Here is a 27030-nt window from a genome sequence, read left to right on the forward strand (position 1 = left end):
AAGGTTGTACATCTTTATATTAATCTGTATAGTCAGTGCAATTTCATTCAGGATATAGAAGAGCAAAAGAACCACAATAACCAGAACAATTTTGGAAAACACTTAGAGGACTTACATGACTTCTTTTAAAGACTGTACAGATTCATTTATCAAGATGGTATAGTACTGGAAAAATGAAGAGATTTATAGGCCAGTGGAATAGAAGAGAGAGTCCAGAAATAGATCCACACGTAATATGGATGGATGTTGATTTTTCAACAAAGATGCAAAGGCAATTAAGTGGAATAAGGATAGCCTTTTCAACAAATGATACAGGAATGATTAGATGTCCATATGCAAAAATACAAAATCTAGGGATGCCTGGGTGGCTCAGCCTGAGTGTCTACCTTTGGCTCAGGGTGTGATCCCGGAGTTCTGGGATGGAATCCCACATTGGACTTCCTGCATGGAGCCTGCTTCTCCCTCAGCCTATATTTCTGCCTCTCCCTCTCTGTGTCTCTCATGAATAAATAAATAAAATCTTCAAACAAAACAAAACAAAATGTAGACCATATCTAACATCATATACAAAATTTATCATGTATCACAGGCCTCAGTATGAGATCTAAATTTGAAAGCTTAAGAGTTCTAGAGGAAAACATAGAAAAATCCTATGACCTTGGGTTGGACAAAGATTTCTTTTTTTAAAGATTTTATCTATTCATTCATGATAGAGAAAAAGAGAGAGGGGCAGAGACACAGGCAGAGGGAGAAGCAGGCTCCACTCCAGGAGCCTGACGCGGTACTTGATCCCAGGACTACAGGATCATGCCCTGGCCCAAAGGCAGGCGCTAAACTGCTGAGCCATCCAGCGATCCCCTGAAGATTTCTTTTAAAAATTTTTTATCGAAAATTTTTTAGGGCAGCCCCAGTGGCTTAGCGGTTTAGCGCCGCCATCAGCCCAGGGTGTGATCCTGGAGACCTGGGATCGAGTCCCATGTCAGGCTCCCAGCATGGAGCCTGCTTCTCTCTCTCTCTATATATATCTCTAATAAATAAATAATATTTTAAAAATGTTTAATATATTATTTTTTAAAGATTTTATTTATTTGACAGAGAGAGAGAGAGTACAAGCAAGGGGAACAGTAAGTCGAGGGAGAGGGGGAAGCAGAGCAGGGAGCCTGATGAAGGGCTCGATCCCAGGACTCTGGGATCATGATCTGAGCTGAAGGCAGATGCTTAACTGACTGAGCCACCCAGGCACTGCAAAGTTTTTTAGAGTTTTAAGTAGGCTCCACGCTCAGCATGGAGTCACTGTGGGGCTAGAACTCACAACCTTGAGATCAAGATCTGAGCTGAAATCAAGAGTTGGTCACCCAGCCGACTGAGCCACCCAGGAGCCTCTAGAGAAAGATTTCTTAGATACCTCACTGAAAGCCTAAGAAGGCATTAGGGAAAAGTGAAAAACCAGAGTTCATCAAAATTTAAACTTTTGCTCTGCAAAAGATAAAGTTAAGAAAATGAAAATCCGGAGCGTCTGGGTGGCTCAGTGGCTGAGCATCTGTCTTTGGCTCAGGTCATGATCTTGGGGTCCTGGATTGAGTTCCCCATTGGGCTCCCCACAGGGGGCCTGCTTCTCCCTCTACCTGTGTCTCTGCCTGTCTCTATATCTTTCATGAATAAATAAATAAAATCTTTATTTATTTATTTTTTTTTTAAATAAAATCTTTAAAAAAAAAGATTGAAAATCCAAGTTACAAGCTGAGAGGAAATATTTGTAGAATTCATCTGATAAAGGGTTGGTATTCAGAATATATAAGGAATCCTCAACACTCAATTAAGAGGAAAACAACCCAAATGAAAATGATCAAAAAATTTGACCAGTTCACTAAAGAAAAGGATGGCAAAACACATGTAGAGATGCTTTTAACATCTTCAGTTATTAGGGAATGAGGCACAACTGTATTCTATTAGAATAACTAATATTAAAGAACAAAACCAAAAACTGTTCTCTACTTCCAGAAGTGATACTGGTGACCATGTAATTCTCGCCCTCAGAAGCAATGATGATGCCCTCCCTGGACTTTTTATGTGAGAGTTGTTATCTATCTATCTATCTATCTATCTATCTATTTATTTAAGATTTTATTCATTCATGAAAGACCCACAGAGAGAGGCAAAGACACAGGCAGAGGGAGAAGCAGGCTCCATGCAGGGAGCCCGACGTGGGACTCGATCCCGGGTCTCCAGGATCACGCTCTGAGCTGACAGCTGACACTTAACCGCTGAGCCACCTAGGTGTCCCATGAGAGTTGTTTTATTTTTATTTATTTTTTATTTTTATTTTTTAAAAGATTTTATTTATTTATTCATGAGAAACACAGAGAGGGGAGAGAGAGAGAGGCAGAGACACAGGCAGAGGGAGAAGCAGGCTCCATGCAGGGAACCCGATGTGGGACTTGATCCCAGGTCTCCAGGATCATGCCCTGGGCTGAAGGCGGCGCTAAACCACCAAGCCACCCGGGCTGCCCATGAGAGTTGTTTTAAATGGCCCTGTGCCCTTGTAGCATTGGATTTGAATCACATATACAGAACCTGTGGTGCTTCATAATGGTTTTATGGAATATAAATGGTAATCTTTGACAGTTTATAGAACAGAAAAGATTTCAGCATTCTTATTGAGAAGGATGGTTCTATAGAGTAGAGTTTGAGTATCATAAAGTTGAATGACTTTGTTCTGTTCTGTTTTTCTGGTTTTCTTTTATTGAGTCTTTAACTTTTAGACAGATTTTTATCTGCTTTAAGTTCCTGCTGTGAAGAGTGACAGAATTCTACCTGGTTAGATAGCGTCGAATCTGTGTTTCCTGTCGCTGTCTGTCACCTTGAGTAATTATCCTTTGTGGTTGTTGCAGGTGCTCCATCGAAACCAACAGGGCTAGCCAACGGTGATCATGGAATAGAAGGCAATGATACTGCAGGTAAGTGGATCCCAGCATTCCCTAAACAGTCACAGTAAACACCTTGATGAGCTCCTATGAGGATTGAATTCTTGTCACAAGAATTATTTCTGAAGGTATTATTGTTCTTGCTGGATGTATACAAATCCAGGGCCATCTGCCATATAACATCTCCAACAGCAGAAAAGAAGAGTGAATTTCCTTGGACTTTTCTTGACTATTGGTTGTAGTTTGATCCACAAGAGCTGGATCAATCTTAAAAATACGCTTATAATAAGATACAGACTAATCATCATCAAAATATGTTATATTGGAGACCTTTGGCCACTACAGCTCTTTTATACAGTGCACTTAGCTTACTTTCTATGGCTTGATGTTAGGAAACCTGTGAGCCGCAAATTAAAATTCTTCAGTCTTTTTCTTTTCATTTTTTCCCCTGTTTAACTGTTACTTTTGAAATCGGTGTCTAACTCCTAGCCCATGAACTAGGGCTTTGATACTCCCATCAGCTAATACTGAGGTCCTGTGGCTTCCCACCTCATAACTAGCACCAGCCCCCGACCTACAATGTGTCTGTATTGAGCAGAATTCTCGAAGCAGTAGCAGGGTTCATAGGAATGTATTATGCAAATCTTCTCTTAGGTAGCTGGTAGGAGAGTCAGGTTGTATTTTTGTGAGTAACTGCACTTACTTTGCAGTTGTGATCAGGTTGACACTGTTGACCCAAATGAAAAGACATGTAATGGTCAAGTAAATTGTTCTTTGCCACATTGTGTGCTCTTAACTGGGGTATAACATTTGGTTGGCATTCCTGCATTGGAGGCAAGCACTAGATATGGGTTGTGTCAGTGTTTCTCTTGTATGCATGCCTCAGCCTGGAGAAGACTTTTCTTGAGCCGCCATACAATTTCTTGGTTTTTAAGGCTTCCAGAGATCCTTCTGTTAGCAACAGCAATTAATCCAGGATTTATCCTTTATTCTCTGACCTTTGGAAATGTTGTATATATCTTTGTACCATAGATTTACAGATGGCTGTTTTCCATTTGTGTCAAATGTAGTTTTTACCCAGTGACATTGACATCCTTATTAGCAGCTCATAACTTAGAAACTCTTTACTTTGAAAGGTAAAAATAAAAATAACCAGAAGTGCCACTTTATCTTCCAGTTTTGTGAACTGAAATTTTTTATTTCCTTGATCATCTTTGCTATATTATTGACTGTTTCTGTGCTTGCTTCGAAAGCCAAGTCATCTGTGTAATACAGTTTTAAGGAAGCATGTATGGAAATATCCTGGTGATTAAAGGAGAAGCTTGAATGTGAACTTTTAAAAAAAATGAGTTAAGTTCAGCATTCTTCAACCAGGAGGGCATGCCAAGGAAAAGAAAGGCTTGGAGCAGGTTGATTGGATGAGCCAGTTGAAAGAGCTGGTGCCATTTGCACCCAGAAAGGAAATAGCTATCAAAGTTAGAATATATTTTGTCTCTAGCAAGATGTCAAGTATGAGCAGAAGAGGCACAAACTCTGTGTATCGGTTGCTTCCCATCCCAACTCCTAATAGCATAGGGGGGAAAAAAAAAGAACTGGAAAAACATGCAGCCTGGCCCTTACTGTTTTCAGACTTTTAGTTCCCTGGTGACAAAAAAGAACTCAGATATTTATGAACTGCCCAGTGACATTATGGCAGCAGTTAGACTGTAGTTTGCATACTTGGGAAGATGTGTGCATTCTGCATTTGACAGCTTGAAAATCTGCATGCTTCACGGGGTGGGGAAGGAACAGGGAGGGGGACTGAGAGTGCATGTTTCTGGAGCATGTTGTGACCTTATTCTAATTTGGCCATTACTAAAGCAGAGCACGTAGCCCAGTACCATTTGAAAATTCCCATTGCTGTTTTGTTCAGGATTTTGTCTCTAGTCCTAATTGCAGACCAGCTCTCCACTGATAGCTATAAAGGGTTTATGAGCATCTTGCCATGTTGAACTTGCTGTTTACTAATGACCTGTGCTTTTCTGCCCTTTCCTTCCTCTTCCTACTTCTTCCTCCCTTTCTATTTTTCTCCTCCTAGAAGCCTAGCGTGTCTCTCCACACTGGGGCTGCTGCAACACCAGGCCAGTGATCTTTCCTAAGCACCGTTACACTTCTAAAACCTTCAGCATTTTGCAGAGCTTTGCTTTTCCTTCCTGGACACGGTGTAAAAGAAGCTGAGGGTAGTTCTCCGGGGCCTATTTCTGCTGATGCCTGAGCAAACCACCTGCTTCTTCTTGTGCTCTGCAGGGCTTGATGGAACCTCCTTTCCCTTTGTTAGCACAAAGTACAAGATGAATTCTTTTTTTAAATTTTAGTATTTTATAAAGGTCATCTTAAGGTCTTTTGTTTCGTGTTCTCTTTTAAAACTCATTTCATCATTTAATTCAATCTCATGTTTTTCTTTTCTTTAAATATTTTGAGTTGGCCTTTTCCATTTGGTTTTCAGATCTTCAAAATGAATCAGGATCTCGTAACACCAAAAGAGAACATGTGCTTTCATAAAGGGATTGAGTCCACCAGTACTGCAGCTGACCCTCCTTTTCCTCTCCCTCTCCCTTCTCTCCCCCTCTATGAGCTTGCTTTTAGGGAAGGGTAATCTTTCAGGTGTTTCTCTCCACCTTACTAAAAATCTGAATAATGATAGCTATTTTAATTTAAAGTTTTCCAATTTAGAGTAGCTCTGATTGAACATTGAAAAGCATTTCCTCAAATTAAACAATCTTTTGTTATTTGTAAGTTGGGCTGGAATTGTTTCTATGACGAAATTATTGTTTATTTGTCTCGAGGCTTAGATTCTCTTGAAAATCTGATCACCTTTTGTTGTGTATGAAATCTTATAATTAAAGTTACTTTCATAACATGGTCATGAGCTATCAAAACAAGAATTGAGAAGTTAAAGAAAATGCAACCCTGTATTGTTAGGCTACTGGGATATTGATACAGAAAGAAAACAACTTTTTCTGTAAAAACATGGGACTGAAAATACATCACAGTACACTGAAGAACCACAACCAGCGTATCAGTTTTCTAAGGAAATAAATAGTTATCAGATTGAACTCGAACTCTGTTCAGATAATGTCTGGTATCCCTTTGACCTCTGGGGCAGCCAGCATGCCAGTGGGATTGGTGGACCACATGTGAAGACTTTTACCATGTATATTAGCATTTATACTCAGTGTATTCTGAAGATTGTCCCAATGGGACTTTCTTACTCTTATGTCTCATTTTCCCACACTAATAGCTAGAAAACCTAGAAGAGCCATTTGGGAAAAGTACTGCGGAACTTTTCAGATAATAAGCTTTGATTGGATTTTTAGAAATAGAATATAAAACCTGGGCCATGTTTTGAACTCTTAGAGGAGTTCAACAATCAACTTATTGATTGTTTCAAATTAAAATAAATAATTGGCAGGATGTTCTGAGGAAGATTTTGAGATGTACATTATTTTAGATTCTCTTGACACAGAATTGCATTTGAGCTGGAAAAATCAGACTATTATGGTAGTTCAAACTGATCCCTGTAATGACTTCTGTGAGTTAGTGGAGAAAAGACACTTAAAGGAGGCACATTTTAGAGAGAAATGCTGATGCTTACCTTCTAAGCATTTGATAAAATATGAAAGAAAACTCGTACCATAGGAGAGCACCCATCAAATAAAATGTGGCATTTTCCCTTTGTGGTGCAGTTGTTCAGTATGTTTTTTGGTTCTCTTTGTGTTTGTTTGATTTGGTTTTGGTTTTTTAGCTAGGGAACTTTTCAAAACTGGTAATGCTAACTTTTTAAGGATCATGGATGACATTTTTCTATCACTTCTAATTAGTCTCTACAGCTTGTCTAAGTGACAGGTGTTTGGAGAAGCCTGGGTGCAGCTCTAATCTGGCAGTGGTCAAGGGACACACTCACATTCCATCTCCTTGATTTATTCCATCTTTATTTCCATTTTGCTGTTTTTGTTTGACTTTTTCCCCCCATTATATGTGTTTTTTTTTTTAATGGAATTGAAATTTTCTACTACTAGCCAGCTGAAATGTGGTATATCTTGTTAGCTCTCTTTCTCCTTGGATGTTTCATTTTGTTTCACAGATAGCTTTGTATGAAGCAGCCAGTTCTGTAAGGAAATGCTGTGTTGCCCCATTGTGGTCACACCCAAGTGTGAGGTTGCCAGATCTGTCAGGGTTGTTCTATTGAAATATAATGTTTTTTATATGTAATCTTTCTCTCTCTCTCTTTTTTTTTTTCCTTTTTCGGCCCAATGTTGAAGATGTAGAACTTTGTTTACAAATAATATTTTATATAATCTCATTCGTGTACCTGAGTTTATATATTTTGTGACTTTAGATTTCAACAGTTTGTATATTGGGACATTTTAATGTGATCATTGTGCTAAATAAATTTCACTAATAAACATCTTACATTAACACCTAACAGACTGGATTTTGGTTGGAGTCTTAATTATTGAAGTATGATGTGAATAAGACATGAGTTTGGCAAATAAAGACTCTTGAGAAATGAGTTCTCAGTCTAACTAAGCTTCTGATCGCATTCGTAATAATTTCATAACTGTGTGGGCTTTTTACTTTTTGCCAGGCATTTTCATTTTGACCGTGTTGTCACTTTTTGATTCTCAGAGTACCTCCTTTTTATCCAGAATTTGTAAGACTTAAGAAGCCCAAATGACTGATATTGTATAGCATTTGATGAGAAAAACAGTTGGCAGACCAGCAATATGTGGTTAACTCAAGAGTTTCATGGCATATCAATTATTGTTAGATGCCTTCTGATACATGTATGGTTAGTTAAAATTCATGTTCACAGTCTTCCTAAAATAGCTTCTGAATTATCAATTGAAAATGTTAAATTCAATGACATTTTAGGTTTGTAACTTTATTATTTGATGATCTCTAGTATGCTGCAACTGGGAAGAATTCAACAGAATGCCCAACTCCCTATCCATTCTGGGTTAGTGTTTCTTTGCAGTAGGTAGATTTGCAAATGCAGTATGTTGCTGAATTAAGACATTGAAAAATTCTATGCCTAAGGTAATTTGCGTGGTATAAACATCTTTTTTAGCTTCGCCGACATTTCTCTTTTTTGAGATTATTTATTTGAGAGAGAGAGAGAGAGAGAGTGCGCATGTGTGCAAGCAATCACAGGCAGGGGGAGCTACAGAGGGAGCTGCAGAGGGAGAGAGGGGGAAGCAGGCTCCCCACTGAACAGGGAGCCTGACACGATGCTCAATCCCAGGACCCCCAGGATCATGGCCTGAGCCAAGGACAGGCACCCAACCGACTGAGCCACCTAGGCACCTCTTGGCAGACATTTTTTTTTTTTTTTGTTAATAAAGCTCAATTTAGTGTTCTTAGATTTCCATTTTATTTTATTTTGTATTATATTATATTATATTATATTATATTTATTATATTATATTATATTATATTATAAAGAGAGTGAGTCAGAGAGAGAACGAGCAGGGGGAGGGAGAGGGAAGAGCAGACTCTCTGCTGAGCAAGGAGCTGCAGGCTCAATTCCAGGACTCTGGGATCATGATTTGAGCCAAAGGCGGACATTTAACTGACTGAGTCACCAGGTACCGCTCCTTTTTCTCCTTTTTTTTTTTTTTTTTTTAAGATTTTGTTTTTAAGTAATCTCTTCACCTACCACCCCAGGATTGAGTCACATGCTCCACCAACTGAGCCAGCCAGACACCATCTTAGGTTTTCTTTTATTAAGAGGGCTTAACACAATCTCTTCTTAGGTTTAAAGCACAAGAATTTGGGATCCCTGGGTGGCGCAGCAGTTTAGCACCTGCCTTTGGCCCAGGGCGTGATCTGGAGACCCGGGATCGAATCCCACGTCGGGCTCCCGGTGCATGGAGCCTGCTTCTCCCTCTGCCTGTGTCTCTGCCCCTCTCTCTCTCTCTGTGTGACTATCATAAATAAATAAAAATTAAAAAAAAATAAAATAAGCACAAGAATTTAAATACTATAAATAATTCACGAACCTCACTTTCTTACAAGTTACACTAGGATTAACCCTTTTGGTGAGATTAATATATTATATTCTCTGCCTCTCTCTCTCTCTCTCTCTCTTTGTGACTATCATAAATAAATAAAAATTAAAAAAAATAAAATAAGCACAAGAATTTAAATACTATAAATAATTCACGAACCTCACTTTCTTACAAGTTACACTAGGATTAACCCTTTTGGTGAGATTAATATATTATATTATATTCTCAGATCTTATTAGTATATTCATTTTCATGAAAATGAGATGAGGGGTTTCTGGGTGGCTCAGTAGGTTAAGTGTCTGGCTCTCAATTTCGGCTCAGGTCATGGTCTCACGGGTTGTGAGATCGAGCCCCATGTCTGACTCTGGGCTCTGCTGGAAGTCAGAGGATTCTCTCCCTCTGCGCTCCCCCCTCACCACCTCCTCACTGTCTTTCCAAAAATAAATAAAAATCTTTTTAAAAACAACAACAACAAAAACCATTGTGATGAAACCTGGCTACTATTGGATTCTTTCCCCCTTGTAGACCTCATAATATGGTGGAGTTAGGAGGCTAGATAGGATTCTGGACAAAGACACAGGACTGATGGGGTGGGAACAGAATGTCCACTTCGTTTCTAAGTCACATGTAAGAGTGGATTATCCTCAATTTTATATTGACGCTGTTTCCATTAAATTGAAGTCTTTATAAGACTTAACCACAAATTATTTGTGGTATAAGTAAATGTCTTTGCTACCATGGAGGCTAAGCTAGATGCAGTGTTACTGCTGGTTTCCATTGTGACTAAGTGGTCTCTTATTGTGAGAAGCGTTCTGAATGTGATGTGATACCAATCCCCTAGGTCATGCCTGCAGGGAAACATAAAATTGCTTTGTTGGGGGCAGCCCTGGTGGTGCAGCGGTTTGGCACCGCCTGCAGCCTGGGGTGTGATCCTGGAGACCTGGGATTGAGTCCCACATTGGGCTCCCTGCATGGAGCCTGCTTCTCCCTCTCCCTCTGCCTGTGTCTCTGCCTCTTTCTCTGTGTCTATGAATGAATGAATAAATAAATCTTTAAAAAAATTTGCTTTGTTGGAATGTAATGACACAAATGAGATCTCAGGTGTTTCATCATTGTCTCCTGTAGCATCAGATAGAATTCAAGGAATTTAGCATTAGAAAAATTCTGAGAAACCAAAAAAGTGAAATCTTAGAAGAAATACAAATCTATAATGTTAGAGTTTCTAAACAGTTATTATAACCCTCCTCTAAGTTGACATAACTTATAAATGAAACCCAAACATAAAGCTGACACTGTTCCTAGATGTAGACACAGCAAGACATCCTTTCTCCTTTCCTGCTCCTTGAATCCTGGAAATAAAGATTTGGTTTTTTTCTTTCTTTTTTCCAGATATGAGATGCATGTTGGAGACACATCAGTAAAATACAAACACCTAATGTTTCTTGAAGTTTTATTGTTGGTTCATGGTTTTCTGGTAAAAATGTAAAACTTCTCAGAAAATTCCACATACACCCGTTAATACAATATGTTACATTCCATTCGTGGATATTTAGGACTCCCTTGAAAACCAGCTTGTGCACAGAGCATTTAATTGTACAGTGAGCCATTTGATTTTAGTTTCTTTCTTCTTTTAAGAAAAAGATTTTATTTATCTATTCATGGGGGAGGGGGGGAGGCAGAGCCTTAGGCAGAAGGAGAAGCAGGCCCCACACAGGAAGCCCGATGCGGGACCCGGTCCCAGGACTCCAGGATCACAACATGAGCCGAAGGCAGGTGCTCAACCACTGAGCCATCCAGGTGTCCCTATTTTAGTTTCTTTTTGGAGCTTGGTATTGAATAAGACAGAACAGCTTCTTCCTGAGTGTTGAGTGAATCTGTTATTCTGATATACTTTTTAAGCCATAACTTTGTTTATATGATTTGATTCTCTTTATGGAATGAAACTCCACCTTATGCCAAAAGGCATATGTAGATAATAGAATATTTTTCTTCATTTGCAATTTCATAAGTAATTATGAATACATTCTCCTTTCTAAAAATAAATTAAAGCGTCACAGATACAGTCATATTCTGTCAGAGGCCGGAGGAGTTTTACTCAACTAATATTCACACTCAGCTTCGGTATATTGACTTTGTATTTTTACCTGAATGTAGACTCAAACTGGTTTTTCTGATACATCTCATGAATAATAAGGATTACTTTCATTTGTATAATACATTAGAATTTGTAAACTTTTTTTGGAATGTGTAACAGTATATTTGTCTTTCTTTTGAAGAAGTTAGGTTAATAATAGAGCTCAAAACTGATCCTAGGCTGATGAGCCCTGTATTCTTTCTCCCATAGTATGTCATATCACAGTGGGTCTTCTAAGTGCTAATGAAGCCTCACAAAGACAGTTGGAAGGAATGGACCTATAAAGGCCTTTTTTTTTTTTTTTTTTTTAAGATTTTTATTTATTTATCCATGAGAGACACAGAGGCAGAGGGAGAAGCAGGCTCCATGCAGGACTTGATCCTGGGACCATGGGTTCACGACCTAAGCTAAAAGCAGATGCTCAACCACTGAGCCACCCAGGCATCCCTATAAAGGCATTTTTAAGGCACTACTTTCTAGTAGAAAATCCAAGTCAAGGCAAGGGCTTTGTATGTAGGTAGGTAGTTTATTTTGAGAAGTGATGCCATGAAACAAAGGGTAGGGGGCTAGGAAGAGTGAAATTGGAAAGAGGAAAAGCCAGTATGATGAAGTATTATTAACTTTGTCACTTCTGTGGACAAAGTGGCCTTAATCCTGTGCCATTTCTTGGTTAACTGTTGTGCTTCTGGCACTTTTTCTGGCCAGCCTGCAGATGTCTCATCACTAGCATCAGAAATGATACGAGGCAGAAAACTCTGGTTTGGTTGAAATAAAGGGCAATCAAATCACACCTACATGCAGCTGGGTAGAGTAAAACATGGACTTTTAAGTAAGATTGGACGGGAGGTGTCTAATTAACCAAGAGGTTAATTCAACAAGATTCCTCTGTTTATGCCTTATCATAAGGAATGAGGTTCTTGAATTCTATAGAAGGAAATTTGAAGGAATTCCACCTATCATGGAACTAATTTCCAGAACCTAATTGTTAGAAACTAGAACTAATCACAAAAATTAGTTCTGGAATTTTCCATCCTAATTTTTTCTTCTGGAATCAGTTTCATTAGTTCCTTTCTTTTAAGGAATTTGGCTATTTCATCTTTACTTTGTTGACATGCCGTTTCTAATTTTCCCTTATAAACCCTTTTAGTTCTGTAAAATTGGTGTTGATATCTCTTCTTGGATTTCTGAGTTCAGTAATTTCAGTCCTGTCTCTTTTTCCTGATCGGTACAGTTAAAGATTTGTCAAATTTGTCAATCTTTTCAAAGGATCAACTTTTGGTTTTGTTGAGTTTTCTCTGTTTTTCTGTTTTCTACTTCATTTATTTTCACTCATTTTATTATTCCCTTTCTTCTGCTTGCTTTGGGCTTAGTTTGCTCTTCTGGTTTCTTTTTTCTTTCTTTTCTTTCTTTCTTTCTTTCTTTCTTTCTTTCTTTCTTTCTTTCTTTCTTTCTTTCTTTCTTTCTTTCTTTCTGATTTATTTATTTATTTATTTATTCAGAAAGAGCGAGAGGGAGGCAGAGACACAAGCAGAGGGAGAAGCAGGCTCCATGCAGGGAGCCCAACATGGGACTCGATCCTGCGTCTCCAGGATCATACCCCAGGCTGCAGGCAGCACTAAACCGCTGCGCCACCAGGGCTGCCCTCTTCTGGCTTCTTAAGGTGGAAAATTATGTTATTGATTTGTGATTTATTTTTAAACCCTCCCTTTAATGTAGGTATTTACAGCTATAAATTTCCCTCTAAGCACTTCTTTATCTGTATCTTATAAGTTGGGGTGTCTCATGTTTTCATTTTCATTTAAACTGTTTTCTGATTGTGTGTGATTTCTTTGATTGGTAACTTAAGTGTGTTGTTAATTTCCACTATTTGTGAATTTCACAAACTGCCTTCAGTTGACATTTTATAATTTCATTCCATTGTAGTTGTAGAACATACTTCGTATGATTTCAGTCCTTTTAAATATATTCAGGCTTGTTTTATGGCCTAACATATGGTCTGTCTTAGAAAAATGTTCCATGTGTACTTGAGAAGAGTGTATATTCTGCTGTTGTTGCATGGAATGTTCCATAAAACATCTGTTAGGTCTAGTTGGTTTATCATGTTATTCAGGTCCACTATTCATTATTGGTATTCTCTCTAGTTCTATTAATTATTGAAAGTGGGATTTTGAAGTCTCCAATAATCATTGTTGAACTGTCTTTTATTTCTCAGTTTGATTAGTTTTTAATTCATGTATTTTAAGGCTCTAATGTTTTATTTTTTATTTTTTAAAGGTTTTATTCATGAGAGAGAAAGAGAGAGAGAGGCAGAGACTTAGGCAGAGGGAGAAGCAGACTCCATGCAGGGAGCCTGATGTGGGACTCCATCCCAGCACCCCAGGATCATGCCCTGGGCTGAAGGCAGACGCTCAGCCACTGAGGCACCCAGGCGTCCCAACGGCTCTAATGTTTTAAAGGAAAAATTTGAATAATTAACTCCTACATGGTTTTTACAGTGCTCATGGATTAATTCCTTTTGAAAAATTCTAGGCTGTGGATAAAAGCATATTTACAAATGATTGCTACAACTGTGAGCTTCTAGGAGCTTCCCAAGCAGCAGTAAAATGTCAGTCATTGGTAGGAAGATTTAAATGCTTTTTCAAAAGATGATTTTTTTCTTTCAATTTTTATTTATTTATTTATTTATTATTTATTTATTTATTTATTTATTTATTTTTATTTATGATAGTCCTAGAGAGAGAGAGAGGCAGAGACATAGGCAGAGGGAGAAGCAGGCTCCATGCACTGGGAGCCCGACGTGGGATTCGATCCTGGGTCTCCAGGATTGCACCCTGGGCCAAAGGTAGGCACCAAACCGCTGGGCCACCCAGGGATCCCGATTTTTTTCTTTCAAAATCCAACCAATTTTTTGGTAGAAATAGGAAAATCTATCCTAAATTTTTTTTTTAATCCTAAAATTTATATGGAATCTCAAAGGACCCTAAATAACCAAAACAGTCTTGAAAGAGAATAAAGTTGGAGATTTCACACTTCCTGATTTCAGAACTTCATTACAATGCTACAGTAATCAAAATGGTGTGGTTCTCGGATAAATATAGACATATAAATCAAGGAATAGAATAGAAAGCCCAGAAATAAATCCTTGAAAATTTAGTCAAATGATTTCAACAAATAGTGTGTTAGGACAGCTGTATATCCATACACAAAAGAGTGACATTGTACCCTTACTTTACACCATATGCAAAAATTAACACAAAACGGATTAAAGACTAAACATAGGAGCCAAAACTATAAAATTCTTAGAAGAAAACATAGGGCAAAAGCTTCGTGGCATTGGATTTGGAAGTAATTTCTTGAGTAGGATACCAAAATACAGTCCACAAGTAAAAATAGATAAACTGTACACATCAAAGTTGAACTTATGCACTTTTGTGCATCAGAGGACACTATCAGTAGAAGGCAACCCACAGAATGGGGGAAATTTTCATAAAATATATGTCTGAATAAGAGATTAATATCCAGAGTATATAAAACATGCCTATAGCTCCACAACACATAAACAAACAACTAGATTAAAAATGTGCAAGGGACTTGAATAGACAGTTCCCCCACAGAAGATCTGCAAATAGGGATAAGCATATGCAAATATGCTCAACATCACTAATCATTAGGGAAATACAAATCAAAACCTCAATGAAATATCACTTCACACTCATTAGGATGACTATTTTCTAAAAAATGTAAATAAAATAACAGGTGTTGGTACGGATGTGGGGAAACTGGAACCTTTGTGCACAATTGGTGGGAATATAAAGTGGTGCAACCGCTATAGGAAGTGGATTGGAAGTTTTACAAAAAATTAGAATTACTGAATGATCCAGCAATCCCACTTCTGGGTATATACCTGAAAGAATTGAAAGCAGAGACTTGGACATAGTTATACACCTGTGTTCATAGCAGCATTATTCAAAATGGCCAAAAGGTGGAAGCAACCCACATGCCCACTGATGGATGGATGGAAAAATAAAATGTGGAGCAAATACATGCTCCAATATGGGTGCACCTTGACGACATTATACTGAGTGAAAGAAGCCAGTTACAAAAGAACAAATACTGATTCTACTTATATGATTATATAGATTCCCTATAGAAATAGTCAAATTCATAGAGACAGAAAGTTTGGGACAGAGTTTAAGTTTTGCAAGATGATAAAAGTTCTGGAGATGGATGGCAGTGAGTTTGCATAACATTGTGAATGTACTTAATGGCTACTGAAGTGTATACATAAAAATGCTAAAAATAAAAAATGGTAAAAATAAATAAATGAGCTCAATAAAAAAGATGTTTTCAAGTTAACCATCATATACACTACAGACCTCCCTAGAATCACAGTAATTCTTTATGTATTAGCTATCTTGTGGATTTTAGTTTGTCCAGTTGCAGAGAGAAATACACAAATATGTAAATATTGCTTAAATGATAAAGAGTTATAAGGAACATTTGGTAGGAACAGATGTGTAATAATAGTTAAATTTCACGAGGAGGTTGGATGAGTACTAGGGAAATTTGAAATTAGAACTTGAAATCTGCATTTGGATATAAAGTCGACATCACAAACATGAGATGTCCTAAACTGAACCGAATCTACCCCCCACCCCAAAATCAAAACAGAAAAAACAAAACCCAAAACCTGCTTCCCCGTTCATTAAATGGAAATACAATGTTCTTCTAGTTGCCCAGCCTAAATGTTTGACTTCCCCTATCCCTCTCTCTCTCTTTAAGATTTTATTTATGGGGGGATCCCTAGGTGGCGCAGCGGTTTAGCGCCTGTCTTTGGCCCAGGGCGCGATCCTGGAGACCCGGGATCGAATCCCACATCGGGCTCCCGGTGCATGGAGCCTGCTCCTCCCTCTGCCTGTGTCTCTGCCTCTCTCTCTCTCTCTCTCTGTGACTATCATAAAAAAAAAAAAAAAAAAGTTTAAAAAAAAAAAAAGATTTTATTTATGGGGATCCCTGGGTGGCGCAGCAGTTTGGCGCCTGCCTTTGGCCCAGGGCACGATCCTGGAGACCTGGGATCGAATCCCACATCAGGCTCCTGGTGCATGGAGCCTGCTTCTCCCTCTGCCTATGTCTCTGCCTCCCTCTGTGTGACTATCATAAATAAAAAAAATAAATAAACAGCATATTTAAAAAAAAAAAGATTTTATTTATGCATGAGAGACCGAGACAGAGACATAGGCAGAGGGAGAAGCAGGCTCCCTGCAGGAAGCCCAGTGTGGTACTTGATCCAAGAACAAGAACCCCAGGATCACGACCTGAGCCAAAGGCAGATGTTCAGCTGCTGAGCCACCCAGGCGTCCCTTCCCCTATCTCTTTATCTTGCACCACCCCACATCTGGTTTGTCAGAAAAATCTACCTGGAAGATTATCTGCCTGACCACTTCTCACCACCCCCACTGTTTTTTGCCTGATTGGACCCCTTTCTTCACTACCATAATAACCTCCCAAATTAGTCTCCCACCTCCATTTGTTTGCTCCCTACAGTATATTCTCAACAGTATCCAGAGTGGTCCTGTTTATAGATCACTTTACTCTTTTGCTTAAAACCCTTCCAGTGGTTTCCCATCTCAAAGTAAAAGCCAGAGTCCTTACCAGTTGCCACAAGGCTATGTGATACCCTTGTCAGCCCTCCCCTTTGCTAGCTTTGCTTCATTGGTGTTCTTGTTGCTGTTACTGAACAAGCCAGGTGGGCCCTTACTTTGGGCTCTGAGCCCTGGCTATTTTCCCTGGATTGTTCTTCCCTCAGATATACTTGTAGTTCACTCTGTACCTTTTGAGTGAGTCTTTCTCTGTTTTATCTAAGAACACCCCTTCTGTTTTTCTCTCCCAACTTCCCTGCTTTCATTTTTCTCCATGGTACTTGTCACTTTATAATTTGTACAGATTAATGATTTATCTTGCTTATTGTCTCACTTTCCCTGCTAGAAGATAAATATTATGACAGGGATAGAGTTTCTGTTTTGTTCACTGCTGTGGTCCAGCACCTAGAACAGTGTTTGGCATCATAGTATGTGCTCAGTAGCTATTGAATGACTCGTGTTGTTGAATGTGCAATTTTTAAAAAAGAAAAACTCCCAAAGGAAAGAAATGTGGCTCCAAGAAAGTCTGTCCTGAATTTGCAGTGATGTATGTACTAAGATGGAAGGGTTTAAAAGGACATAAAGTAGGTGATGGGGATATGGGGAGGGCTTCCTCATCGAGGTACTGGCTAAGGCAGAGAGAAGAGCTCACTCTGGCAGCAGAGGGGTACTTCTTTTACCGTGTGTCTCCTGCTCATTCTAAAGGAGATCAGGACATCCCCCTATAGAATTACTTGCTGTGTTTCTCTAGCATGTAAGAGATGTAACAGGCAGTTTCTAAGTTATCCAGGATAAAGATGTATCCTTTCCGGTCTTTCAGGGCAAAGCCCAAGTACGTGTTATTTTAACCCATTTCCTCCGATGTTACTCCCATTGCCCTGACAATGTTACATTTACAATGACTTTCCACCTCCCTCTTTACCTGACACATTTTCTCATGGCTAAAACATTGTCACCGAGGTTGAAAAAAATACTTGTAGTAATAGCCTGTGCTATGATCTTTCCATGCTGTGGGAAAAAAAAATCACAAGCTTCTGTCTAGACTGTAATGACTGTTGTGTTGAATGTTGAGAAGAGCAATAGAGCACCGTGCTATTTTGTGTAGAAACAGAACGATGGTCTAACTTAAATTTTGTATATTGTGATGTGCCATAAGCAATTTGATCATGCTTCCTTCTTTTCTCTTAACCAGCATCTTTGAGCAGTTGGTTCTTTCTGTTTGTTTCAGACCTCACAGGGGAAAAGAAATTTAAGAGCAAGACCACATATAATTGCAGTATTTTTGGTCAGGTATTGGTACATGTCTTTCTGGAAACGAGTCCCTCTTAGTGATTTTTTAAGATTTAGAAAGCTGTGGGAAAAGCAGATGTAGATGTGCCCCCTATAAGCTTGGGTCTCTTGGGAAAGTTATTTGCCCTCCTCAAGCTTGAAGAGGCAAAGAATAATAAAAATTGCTGGGGTTAACAGAAAATTATTTTCAGTGCTTTGTAACATGGTTGAAGGGGTTAATAAATGTAATTTGATATGAGGATGATGATTAATGTCCACATCAAAAGACCTTATGGATTCAGCCCAGGAAGTGGTTTTACCAACAAATCACTCTCTGTTTGGTCATCAGCCCCCATTCCTAGTTAAATGATTATATAACTATTTTAATTGGATGTAAATAGAACATGTCTGGTGTCCATTGTGTCTTTGGAGATGCTCTATTTCTAGAGGACAAAATTGAAGGTGACTCTTTAAAAGAATTTCAGGCAAACTGAAGGGAAGGGCTTTTGTTTCTTGTGAGAAAATTAACTTAGGACTTTTGTCACTGCAAAAACCTGGCATGGCTGGTTCTCCAGTAGCTTTTCAGCAATTTAAAATGAAATGAGAAGACACAAAGCTGTGCAAATTGGAAATGTAAGTACTGATGTTCAACCCCTTACAGGTCTTCATTGAAGAGTTCTGCTTTCTGGTTAATAACAGTTAATATTTCTGGTCTTCAGTTTTTCTGTGGAAAATAAAGAGATGTTCTCTTGAAGCAGCCGTTGCTGTGACTGGTGCTGAGCAGAAAGATACAGTATGTTCTCTTGTGCACATGATAGCCTTTTAATTAGAAATTAACATGTGCCTTCTGATTTATTTTCTTAGGTTTAAATATCGTTCTGGGGCAGCCCCAGTGGCGCAGTGGTTTAGCGCCGCCTGCAGCCCGGGGTTTGATCCTGGGGACCATGGATCAATTCCCACGTCAGGCTCCCTGCATGGAGCCTGCTTCTCCCTCTGCCTGTGCCTCTGCCTCTCTCTCTCTCTCTGTGTCTCTATGAGTAAATAAATAAAATCTTTAAAAAAAAATACCGTTCTGTCCCCCATTTCTTATATGGATTTAAGCCATCTCACAGATTTTTGCTCTTTCAATATCCTTATCAGTCAGGGTCTAATCAGGAGAAATACCACATGGTAATTTCAAAGGGGAATTAGTGGGGATCCCTGGGTGGCTTAGCGGTTTAGCACCTGCCTTTGGCCCAGGGCGTGATCCTGGAGTCCCGGGATCGAGTCCCGCCTCGGGCTCTCTGCATGGAGCCTGCTTATCCCTCTGCCTGTGTCTCTGCCTTCCCCCCCTTTCTCTCTCTCTCTCTCTCATAAATAAATAAATAAGTCTTTAAAAAAGGGGGGGGAATTAGTTTTTTTTTTTAATATTTTATTTATTCACTCATGAGAGAGAGAGAGAGAGAGAGAGAGGGAGGGGCAGAGACACAGGCAAAGGGAGAAGCAGGCTCCATGCAGGGAGCGTGATGTGGGACTCAGTCCCAGAACTCCAGGATCATGCCCTGGGCTGAAAGCAGGCGCCAAACCGCTGAGCCACCCAGGGATCCCCCCGGGAATTAATTTTTTTTTTAAGATTTTTATTTATTTGAGTTAGCAAGAGAGAGAGAGATTGAGCACAAGGAGGGGGAAGGGATAGAGGGAGAGGGAGAAACAGACTCCCCACGGACCAGAGAGCCTGAAGTGGGGCTCCATCCCAGGTTCTTAGGATCATGACCCAAGTTGAAGGCAGATACTTAACCAGCTGAGCCACCCAGGTGCCCAGGGAATTAAGGGCTAAGAAAAGTCTAAGAATACCAGAATAGCAGTTACAGGGAACATTTACTACCTCTAGGACTCAGGCTGAGAACACAGGAAAGAGAAATTTAGAAGAGTGTTCTCCTTCAAAGCTAGTTTCTTAGATGTCTTCAGGGGATGGTAAAGATGTTTGTTGAGGTGATATAAGCCAAAGTTGGCAAATAGGAAGCTATACATTGAAGTACTGCTGAATCATCAGATAGCCAGCTTTGGGTCACTGATGGAGCTTGCTTCAGAAGATGCTTATGTGAATACCCACTAAAACACCAACAGAGCACTGTGGGAGCAAGAAGATGGAAAAGCACACAGGAAGCAGGAAGAGAAACCCCATCCTCCAGCACCATCTACTAAGCTAATAAGCCAACTGATAAAGCAGAAATGTTTTTATAAGGTCCAGCCCCATTATCACAAGCAAGGCAATAATGGGAAGATTTGAGTCTAAGAGGCAGTGCATTGGTAACTGGCACAGTCCACCCCTTTGGCTACTTAGTTTCCATATGCACCTTTCCACATACATTTGAGCTCCCATATATCAGTGGAACAACTCATATATTTCCATCTAATGAGATAGAACTCTCTCATACAATGAAGCTTTCATCCTTTTCCCAAATGAGAAAATGTTTAGTCACTCTACTCATTATCTCCATTGCTGGATGTATTATTCACCCTTCAAATCACAGTTCACTGAATATTCTGTTGTCAAGAGACTGATTGCAAAGTTAACCTTTGGCAACTTTTTTGATGGGAAAAAGGAGAGTAGAAGAAAAGTGGTTAGACTGTATAAATAAACACAAAATAAAGAGAAAATATGCAAAGCCATCACAGTTCTTATTCTTAGAATTAGTCATGACACCATAATTGATATCTGATTTTTTTTTAAATAAAGATTTCATTTATTTTATTTAAGAGATTGAGAGAATGAGTGGGGTAAGGGGCAGGGGGAGAGAGAATCTCAAGCAGACTCCTCACTGAGTGTGGAGCCCAACACGAGGCTCAATCCCATGACCCTGAGATCATGACTTCTGATCATGAGTCAGATGCTTAGCTTCTATTCCTGTTTCCCTTGTACTCAGCCAGAATCTCAACTGGTTGAAGTTCTTTACCTTGTGAAATCCCCCAAACTTTCAGACTTTTGTTTGCTTAGTAGTTTGGCCTTTTTGATATAGATCTAGTTTTCCATTAACCTTGTTATGAGCATAGAAGTATTAGGGGTATCTCAATGAATCCCCTGTGTTTCATACATAGTCTTCCTTCCTTTCACTGTGTAGCAGCAATCCAATTCCCCTGATAATTAAGCTCAGTCATCCCAGCCAGTAGGATAACCACTTTTTCTGCCTTTTGGTTCAGTGGAATAAGGAGTCCCAAAAGGCCAGGTGGGAGTCTCATTTTCTAATTCAGTTGAACTGTTACTGTGTATGCTGGTAGGTACATTCCCTCCTAGGGGACTAAGATCTTCAAATTAGGACATCTCAAAGTTGTCAGGAGTGGAAGCAAAAATTCTATGAGTGAGTTATTGGATATAATAGTGATTTCTCTTGATTCCCAGACCTACATATTATCTGGCCTGTAAGGTCTTCAGTTCAAAGCAGTCACCCATTTTTTTAAGGATCTTGTCTTTCAACTAAAAATGTATCTGAGTTTTCAGTAAGCAATTCCATCTTTTCTTTTCTTTTTTTTTTTTTTTTTTTTTTGCTATTCCATCTTTTAATTAGACCGGCCATTCTGGGTGATGGAGTGTAATAATACCAGTTAATTCCCTGGGCATGAACCCATTTTTTTTCACTTTGCTGTGAAATGACTTTCTTGATCAGAGACAATTCTTATGGAATGTCATGTTGGCGAATCAGGCATTTTTTGAGTCCATGGGTGGTGGTGCTGGCAGAAATATCATAGGCAGAGAAGACAAATATATATCCAGAATACATGTCTATCCAGTGAAGACAAATCTCTTCCTCTTCTCTATGATGGAAGATGCTTAGTATAATCAGCTCGCCACCAGATAGCCAGTCTCCCTGAGAGTTATGCCATGTTGGGAGGCTTAGTGTTGGCCTATGCAATTGACAGATTACACACTTGGCAATAGCTTTAGCCAGGTCAGCCTTGTTTAAGGGAAGTTCCTGTTGTTAAGCCCATGCATAACTTCCATCCCTGCCACCATGGCCACTTTTTCATGGGTCCACCGAGGAGGTGCTTTGGTCACTGGGGAAAGAAGCTGACTGATAAACATAGGTATATCATTTTGTTGACCCTGGGTTATGAAGGGCTTCTTCCACAATGACTGCTCTTTATTGATTATTCACATGGGGCACAAATATTTTAGATTCTGCTCATTGTGGGAGTTTTATCCACATGTATTTTCCCCAGATTTCCTTGTCACCATTTCCCTCTGTCTTTAACCAATCAACAAAATCCTTAATAATTATTTATAATCAGTGTAAATCTTTGCTCTGACCATCTCTCTTCAGGCAGAGGGAACAATGTACTGCACAAAGTTATGCCCCCTGGAAGGGTGGTGGTTCACCACTGGCCTGTCAGGGTTACCTTTTAAGTGAGGCTATGTGCTATATCTGTACCATCATTTTTTGCAGACCCATATATAAACCAGACTTTGGATTTTCTTCTTTATTCAGCTAGTCTTAATGAAATTCATAGGAGGCCATTGGCATGGGTTGAGGGAGAAGAGGCAATGTGACAGGAGTCAGTTTTGAATTAGGTATCTGAGGTATCTTCTCATGTAACTTATTCATATCTTCAGACCTGCTGGAATTTAGTCTCTTACATATCATTTCCACTTGATGATAGATTGGTACTGCACATGCCCAATTTTATGGCTAGGTGGGTTAGATAACATCCAGTTTATGATGAGAAGCTCAGGTCACATGGACACATTATGCCCATGTTTAGGCATTTAGTCTCTACCAACACCCAAAAGAAAGCCTGACTACTTCTGAAAAGGTGAATAGTTGTCTACAGAAGAGAAGATACATTTTTCTCTAAAATTCTGGAAGTTTGGGCTGTGATTCTCTTATTCTTGCTTGCTAGAGTCCTCATTCAGTATCTCTGTTTGCCATGGATACTTCAAGTATCATTGGATCTACTGGATCGTAAGGCCCAAATGACACATCAGCTTGAACTGCAGTCCAGACTTTCTGCAGAGCAAGAGAAGCTCTGGGGACCAGCCTTTTAGATACTTTGTAGATAGATTAAAGAAGGTCACTCAAATGTGATATTTGTTGCCTACAAGATCTAAAAAGGCCTCCTAAGCAGTGTACCTCCGTTTTCTTTTTTTTTTTTTTTAATTTTATTTATTTATGATAGTCACATAGAGAGAGAGAGAGAGGCAGAGACACAGGCAGAGGGAGAAGCAGGCTCCATGCACCGGGAGCCCGATGTGGGATTCGATCCCGGGTCTCCAGGATCGTGCCCTGGGCCAAAGGCAGGCGCCAAACCGCTGCGCCACCCAGGGATCCCTGTACCTCCGTTTTCATTGTTAGTGAGTGAGTTGTTGTAACTTATCATTTACCTTGGAAGGGAAGTCTTATGAAGGGTCTTTGATTTTTTGTGGTTTATCTCGTATCCCCTAAGTTTGCATATGTCTTACTAAAGCATCTGTATTTGCTACGTTCTACTCATCAGACACATTTAGCATAATGTCAATGTAGTGGGCTAGTGTGATATTTTTTGGAATGCCTTGAGGTTCAAAGTCTCTGGGCTGTATTAAGGTAATTAAAGTAGAATTGATGTAACCCTGAGGCAAGGTCCATAAGCATGATAAAAGACAGGTAAGAGCTTCTGGTGATCCTTGCAAGTTGGTGTTGGGAAAAAAAAAAAAAAAGACATTAGCCCTGTCAGTAGGTGTGTGTAAGAAGTATGTTGATTTGCTCCACTAAAGATGCTACGTCTGGGGCATCAGCTGCCAGATGGAGTAACCCCCTGATTAAGTTTAAGATAGAGTTCAGTCATTCTTCAAGATCCATCTGACTTCTAGCCAGGCCAAACTGTTAATTGGGGATGTGATAGATACACCACCTTTTTTGTTATTGTTGTTGCTGTTAAGTCTTTGATAGTGGCATCAATGGGTTTAATTCTCTTAGGGGTGTGGTGTTGCTTCTGGTTTAGTATTGTGATAGGGAAGAAAAGTTCTAGGGGATTTCCACTTAGCTCTTCACATTATGACTCTTGTCATTTGGGTTTGCCAACTGGTAATGTTATGTGGAGGAAGCCAGTATGGGAGTTCTGCCAATTGCGGAGTATGTCTGTTCCCAGTTATTTATCTAGGAGCTAAGGAAATAACCATAAAATAGGTCTGTGCAACAACTGGGTTCACTGTGAGTTGGACTTGAGCTAAGCACTCCATCTATTACCTATCAGAAGCTCTCACTTTGACTGGCAAAGCATTTTGGGTCCCCAGGAATTAGTAATCCCTGAAAGGTCTGGGTATTTCCTTTTCTCTTACCCAGTCACTCTAGTAATTGGCCTTTGAAGAAGCTTGGAGGAAGATTCATAATTTGTACTTGTGGAAGGAAATTACTGGATTTCTCCTTAAGGGTTTTTGGGTTTGTGAATTGTCTTGGATCTGGGAACTGGATGAGAGGGTCATGACTTTTCAAAGGTGGTTTTTACGATTTGAAGTAGTTTTTCCCCTATTATATAGATCAATCCATATTTTAATAGGGTGTTTATGGAATGCTGTGATCAATTTAGTACCACTAAAGATCCTGGTGGGCCAGTGTGTTCTGATTACTGATATAACCCTGCTGCCTTTTATGGTCAATATACCCACTTCATCTTTGACTTTTTTTTTTTTTTTTTTTTCATCTTTGACTTTTAAGTACTACCACTTGGCCTCTGCTATTCTAAGATCTCATACTCCCTGTTGAAATCTGGAAACCCCCTTCAGTGATGACATCTTTCATAGTCCTACCTATGGACTGTGACAGAGAGTGTATGGCCTGCAAAGCATGAAATATTTACACTTGGCTCTTTACAGATAATTTGCCAACCTAAGTCTAGGGAGGACAGGTACATACTACAAAGGAGAATAACCACAGAGCTTTTCAAGGATGCAAGTGCTCCTTCACTAATGTTTTGGGGCAGGCTTTCTCTCTCTCTTTCTTTCTTTCTTTCTTTCTTTCTTTCTTTCTTTCTTTCTTTCTTTCTTTCTTTCTTTCTTCTTTCTTTCTAGAGCATGCATGTGAGCAGGAGGGGAGGGGGAGAATTTTTTTTTTTTTAAGATTTTAGAAAGAGCATATGCACAAGTCGGGGGAGGGTGAGAGGGAGAGGCAGACATCCCACTGAGCAAGGAGCCTGGAACCTGACTTGAGTCTTGATCCCAGGACCTCCTGGATCGTGACCTAAGTTGAAGGCAGACACTTAATTGACTGAACCACTCAGGTGCCCCAAGAGGGAGAATCTTAAGCAGGCTCCATGCCCAGTGTGGAGCTCAGTTTGGGGCTCAATCTCAAAACCCTAAGATCAGGGCCTGAGACATAATCAAGAGTCAGATGGTTAACTGACTGTGCCACCCAGGCACCCTCACTAATGTATTTAATTCCTTAGTTAAAGGAATGTCTTCTTGGGCCTTCTTGTGTGACTTAGGCCATACATAAAAAAATCTATTCCAGCACTTCTATCTCCTTAAGCCTTTGGATTTTTTTCTTTACATCTTGCTGGGGAAGCTTTGGCAACTCTACCTCATTAAATGTAGTTCACTTTTAGGTCCAAATTTTAGGCGACCAATTGAATGAGCTGCTTAGAGCTACTTTCAGCTGCATAAGCTAACACATTAAATTTGGAATCTCTAGTGAGTGAGCCCATCCCAATATATTAAATCCAATATAGAATTATATCCTACTTCCTGTGGTCAGACATCCTTAGAATCTATTTTTATGCTTGTTCCCCTCATTACCAGAATCTTATAATTTTTTTGGTGTACAGGCTGTTATATTCAGGATCATAGTATATACCTGTCTCCCTAGATCTGGGTTGGTAAACATTTATCTGCAGAGGTCCAGATTTAAATATTTTAGATTTTGCAGGCCATACAGTCTCTGTCACAAATACTCAACTGCAGTTGTAGCACAAAAGCAGCCATAGATAATACATAAACAAATGAGCAGGCTATGTTCCAGTAAAACTTTATTTATGGACACTGAAATGTGAGTTTCACATAATTTTCACATGTCAGAAAATTGTCTTTTTAAAACCATTTTAAAAATGTAAAAACTCTATGGACTTGGGTGATAATGATGTGTCAGTGTGAGTTCATTGATGGTAGCCAATGTACCATGCTCAAGGAGATGTTGATGGGGGCAGAGGACTGTGTGTGGGAGAGGCAGAGGTTTTATGAGAAATCTCTGTATTTTCTGTTCAATTTTGCTGGGAACCTAAAACTACTCTTAAAAATAGAGTTCTGTTTTTTAAAAATGTAAAAATCCTTCATAGGCCATATATGAAAACAGATGGTAGGGCAGATTTGGTCCATGGACTGTAGCTTACCAAACCCTACCCTAGAGCATACTGAGATTTGGCCATAGTTATGGGCCCAGAGGCAACAGAGGGTAGTTATGTGTTATGAGGAAAATGAGCATCCTCTTTCAAGGCATCTGCCCCAGGTGAACTTTTCTGGGGGTTTTGAATCAGGAAGACTAGTATCCTCAGGCACCAGAAGGCACACTCCTTCACTAGTAAGCAAGGCTGAGAGTGGCTTGGGGTTTCAGGATGGTCACACTCATCTGGATATAACCAAATGTCTCCATCCAAGTGTCATTATTCTGATCTTTTCCAGTCAGTGTCCTGACTACACATGAGAAACTTGGTGAGACTGTGTGTTTCAAGCCTTGTATTGAACTTTTTTCGTTTGATTTTCTTAACAATATTAGCCTTGGCTAATAGGCAAATAAGAGATTCTTTGTATCTGTGATGTAAACTCAGGTTCCCAGACTGGCTGTCAGAGCTTGAGACTTGAGTTTGCCATTGTGTTTCAGGAAGCACTCTGTGTTTCGGAGAACCTATTCCTACTGCAGTTGTTGTAGTCCGCATTATTGCCTGAGCATTTACAACAGCTTCTTGGGCTCCCAGGTTACTTGCTTCAGTTTGCAGTTCACCGATCAAAGAGGGCTCAATTAGTTGTGTTGCTGTGGCAGGCCATGCGTCAATAGCATCCTGTTTCCCATCAACTA

General features: G+C 39.5%; 1 protein-coding gene across 33 annotated transcripts in view; it reads left to right on the forward strand.

Moving 5' to 3' along the window:
• MAP4 (microtubule associated protein 4) overlaps positions 1 to 27030 on the forward strand; it is a 204789-nt gene that overhangs the window by 87496 nt on the left and 90263 nt on the right. For all 33 annotated transcript variants that reach the window (XM_035703261.2, XM_035703268.2, XM_025455686.3 and 30 more), the window contains one exon: positions 2892 to 2957. In XM_035703261.2, the coding sequence (XP_035559154.1) occupies positions 2892 to 2957 (66 nt within the window). The remainder of the gene's footprint in view (positions 1 to 2891; positions 2958 to 27030) is intronic.

The sequence above is a fragment of the Canis lupus genome, chromosome 20 (genome assembly GCF_003254725.2).
Source record: "Canis lupus dingo isolate Sandy chromosome 20, ASM325472v2, whole genome shotgun sequence".
In the NCBI taxonomy this organism is placed as follows: domain Eukaryota; kingdom Metazoa; phylum Chordata; class Mammalia; order Carnivora; family Canidae; genus Canis; species Canis lupus.